The 4,569-nt window shown below is 39.4% G+C and overlaps 1 protein-coding gene across 1 annotated transcript in view; it reads left to right on the top strand.

The window, feature by feature from the left end:
* LOC131881016 (uncharacterized) overlaps positions 1-4,312 on the top strand; it is an 11,076-nt gene extending 6,764 nt beyond the window's left edge. Inside the window, exons 2-5 of the mRNA XM_059227763.1 lie at positions 3,362-3,534; positions 3,619-3,678; positions 3,751-3,918; positions 3,991-4,312. Coding sequence (XP_059083746.1) covers positions 3,362-3,534; positions 3,619-3,678; positions 3,751-3,918; positions 3,991-4,175 — 586 coding nt within the window. The 3' untranslated portion in view covers positions 4,176-4,312. The remainder of the gene's footprint in view (positions 1-3,361; positions 3,535-3,618; positions 3,679-3,750; positions 3,919-3,990) is intronic.
* Positions 4,313-4,569: the final 257 nt, after the last annotated feature.

The following is a 4,569-nucleotide window of genomic DNA, read 5'->3' as shown; positions in this document are numbered from 1 at the left end:
CTTTTTCGTTTTCCGTGCCTTCCATCTTACATCTTGTAGTTTCAAGGGCCGACCCATAGTGTTCTATTTCTTGGCATGGCATTGCTCGGCTNAATGTTCTCAGGGTTTTAGCTTGACAGAGGCTAGAAATGCCTGGTCTATCTCTAAAGCATCCGCATACCAAAAGAGTTTTACAAATGCAAGGAATTACTTATTTGAATTTAGATGAAGACGCTCGATTCAAATTTGATCATTTTAAACCTAAAATGTGACATTTTCATTTGTGAGGCATAACTTATGTTTGCTGAAAGAACGTCGGTTGTTGCTTATAATACATTCTCTTTAGTGCAAAACTGAGATGGTTGGAGCACGGCTTTTGCTTGCTCTCTAGTAGAATCGATAATCAACAAGCCATGAAAGACTTCCAAAGAAATTATGCGAAAAAGGCATCTGACCTGGTTTCACTTTTGGTCTTAAAGCAAGCATTAGTTGATGCCCGGTTTTACCAAATGATAACATTGGGTTCTTGACCGAGTCAAGTCTCCTTGGCCAAACTCGACCCATCATGGAGCCGATTGCTCTGTTGAGGCCATTATACTTTACTTCTGCTCCCTTCCAAATTTGGCCACACGAATTGCCAGTCCTCTGACAAATGTTTCTTCAATCGAAAACCCAAGCCGATTGCTTTTTGCATATTGCTGTTCAATTTCCTTCAGTTTTGCAAGCTGCTGGGTGTCTGTGGAAGCAATCACATAAGAATTACCCAGTTAACATCATGTGGAAACACATGAAATTCATCCCTTAAATTAGTCTTCTCACACGTTTTATTGAGTAAGTGCTAAATCTCATCACAGTAAGTGTTCCTGACATATTCCTTGATCAGGTAAAAGACTGCTTTCTGTCCTTAGATTAGATCTTATGCTTGGTCCCGCAAGGTTTGCTCTTTTTTGTAGCACCGTTGAATTTTCACAAAAGAATCTGACATGGCAAGTACATTGAGCAAAAGTCCCCTAAAGAAATGATCATTTTTTACAGAAGCATCGCGTATATTAAGTAATGATCTGAAACGTACCGATCTACAACAACATTTTTGTAATAAAACCCTTGCTACATGTTCCAAAACGGCCATTTATATGGTCTCAAAGCTTGAAATAGACAAGAGGGAAACTCAGACAGTAATCCACTTGCGTGAATTACAAGCTCTATAATTCTGATTACAAATGGCTTATGGCTCCCAAGGTGTATGGCTTGTACTACGATGAATAAGAAATAAGCACAAAAATCAGTTGAAAAGTTGCGATGTTCGGATAAGCCCACAAAAGGAAGCAATTTTAACGATTCAGATAAGTAGTCACTGTCCTTGGCGCCCGAGTTGAATTCCAGTTAATCAATCATGATAGTTACGTTGGTTCCATCGCATAAAATCTAGAAAAAGATTGGTAATTTGAGCCAATCTTGCCAATCACATTTAGAGGTTGCGAGGAACTTGAATGTATTACCGAGGAGTATATGAGTAATAGGGAGAAGCTCAGCGAGGTGTTTGTCATTCAATCCACTACCTCTCTGAATTTGGAACTTTATCTTGAGAATTTCGTTACTAAAGCCAATCCCCATCGCACATACAGTGCGGCATGGTTGAACCAGAAATAGTCTAAAGAGACATTTCCGCACCTAGACCTGTAGTTTACCCCTTTCCATCCCACCGCCCCTATTATGACATTCAAAGTTTATAAAGTGATGTGCTACCAAACGCTATACCCTCCGTTCAAAAACACGGAGGGATGTGCTCAAGATTCAAATGGTAAAAGTTGAAGCTCTATTTATTCCTCTTCTAATTTTTCTTGTTATGAGGATTTCTTTGCCGCACCTGTAAATGCAATTTCCCGCAAAACTTCAAAATGGAAAAACTATCATTCTTAATTGATTATACGTACCTAATCAACTTACGAATAAGAGTTGGATGATCTGTCTGGCCCTTGGAAAGCGGGTTGATGTGGAAATTTGGTCAAAAACTTATCAAAATTTAAGTTAAGACCTGCACAGGTTCAACGTCGACTTAGTCCCTACAAATATTTGGGGAATGCGAATTGATCAATGAAAGAGCCCAAGAAGGAAGAGAAGACTTCATTGTTTTGACTAACCTTGGAAAAATATTAAGGTTGTTTAGCAGATTTTTAGCGGAATTTCGTGGAAAAAAATATGACAAACTATTTCCCAACTCCACTCAATCCGCTCTCAAATCCGCCGATGCCACCTTCACCAAGTTCCTCAAACGATACCTGTCTGTGCGTGCCCCAATAAGCCAACAATGCATGGACGCATCTTCTATGCGAAACCGAGCCCCTCACCATTGGGCTGGCAAGGTTAATGTCCAACAGCGTTGGGAACCTGACCTTTCCGGAGGTGATGTCCGGACACAAGTTGTCCTTCCCGGTCAGGACTTACAACAACCTATAGTCCTTGGCCAGACATCTCATCGGACTATTGGCGGTCACGCACCTTTGTCCGACTCCCGTTAGCTAAGTATATGTTTCCCTGGGCTCAATCCATCTATGGAGAAGCATGGTTGTGGCAACAAAATAGTGCAATGTGCCACAATGTAAATAAGATGCAAAATTTTCTGAAGTTGCACACTCCAGACCTTTCTGACAAACTTTCTAGGCCACCACAAAGACCATTGTTGCTGTTCACTGTTTGACTTTGCAATCTTTGGGCGTTTGAAGGGCAAATTGTCAGGTGTCCATTTTAAGACAAAAACCAGCTCGAGCCAATCTTTATCAAGAATAGGTGCTCCAAATTCCGGTCCGGGCTGGCAACATCGAGTAACATGCATGCTCTAGGTCCTAATTATTGATGACATTCAATTCCATAGCATTATACTACAACATCATTTGCATTATATGCATTCACACCTAAATTAAAGTGCTACATTTAAAGGTCATAGGCCTGAATATAACCCTTAAAAGTGCAACTTATTTTTAAATGTATATGATTTAGATCTTATTCTATTGTGAATAAGTTTTTTTGAGACGGAGTTAAAGCGTCAATATTTCAACACATGGAACATTGAACTGATGTCAAAGCCTTGTGATACAAGGCACTAACCATAACAAAGCTCAAAATGATGGGCTTCAAATTGATTTTTTCGGTTTTCCTTCACTTTACTAGAATATTATCAGGCTTTCAAGTTCTCTTGGTCCTGATGGTGTGAAGTTTCGGTTCCTGATGAGATGCTCGCACGTTCATCTAGGATAAGGGCTAGTTTCCATGCTCTCTGAGCCTTGCTCATGTTGTTCCAATTCATAAAGCCTTTGCTCCCTTTCTCGTATCTTGCCTCTCTCTACGGTATGAATCAAAACCGAAGTTATTTTTGACGTTTCAGACGAAGTTGTTCCAATGCTTACATTGATGGATCCAGTTTAAAAGGCAAGACATTTCAACGCGAGTTCCTATTCTGCGGCCAATATGGTTTGAAAACAGTCCATTGGCTATTCAAGTCGGACTTTATGATTAACTTCAACATTGACTGTGCACACATCACTTACAGTTTTCAAGGTAAGGATCAAGCAAGAACAAAAATAGCATAGATTTGTATTGCAATTGCTGGCGTGTTTTCATAAACAGCTTTTCCTTTTTTAGTCCGTGGCAACGAGGTGAAAGACAATTCTACAAGAAAACTCCATGAGTACAAAACCAGAAGTAAGTAAGAGACATTAATCTTTGACAAGGTTTGACAATCACTAAATTAAATGCATTACTAATACCAACCAGGTCAATGTGCGGATGAGGGCAAGATCGTTTGCCAAAGCTCTAGGAAATGCTCTGAGACCACATCCTCAACCCACTGTAACACCACCATATATGGTTGCTTGGATCCGTCAAGAGCTTGTGATTCTGTGCATGATTGCAAAAATGAGGACGATTCAGACGAGCAGAACTGTAAGTCGTTTCTATGAATAAGTGGATTGTTTCACTGTAGAACTAGCCAGCAACCCACTCTACTTGTTCTAGGTTCCCAATTTTTCCGGGGAGGAATTCTTCTAGTTCTCATCTTGTGCACAGGAGGCATAAGCACATTATTCATTTGCAAGCACCAATGGTCTTTAAAGGAGTTCAATATGATTGCCCTCAAAAATGATATCATCAAAAGGAAAGACGCCATCAAGATCAAAAACAATATTGCTTCAAAGAAGTGATTCTAAGACTACATGGATAACAAATGATATTTAGTGTGTCACTTCTACGTAGTTTGTCTAGGATGCCAAAACAAGGATTTCCTTCATTGTAGACGGATGTCATCATTAAATATACTTGAAATAAATCGGCAAACCTACGTTTTTTGAAAGGACTTTTGGGATCAGCATCGCCATTGTTATATCTCGCTTCTGAAAATTATGGCTATAACTTTAAAAGTATTTCATAGGTAAATTTAAAATGTAATCGTCAAGACAGAACCATGTTGTATTATACACTTCTGCCCTCGATTAATTGTTCTCATGGGCTTGCAATAATTCCGTTGCAACTAATTAAACCTCGCAATAGTACAATAAACAGGTCAAGTCAATATATTTATCAACTTCATGAATTGAC

This window comes from Tigriopus californicus, chromosome 5 (assembly GCF_007210705.1).
Source record: "Tigriopus californicus strain San Diego chromosome 5, Tcal_SD_v2.1, whole genome shotgun sequence".
Classification (NCBI taxonomy): domain Eukaryota; kingdom Metazoa; phylum Arthropoda; class Copepoda; order Harpacticoida; family Harpacticidae; genus Tigriopus; species Tigriopus californicus.
This window is presented reverse-complemented; position numbering and strand designations above follow the sequence as displayed.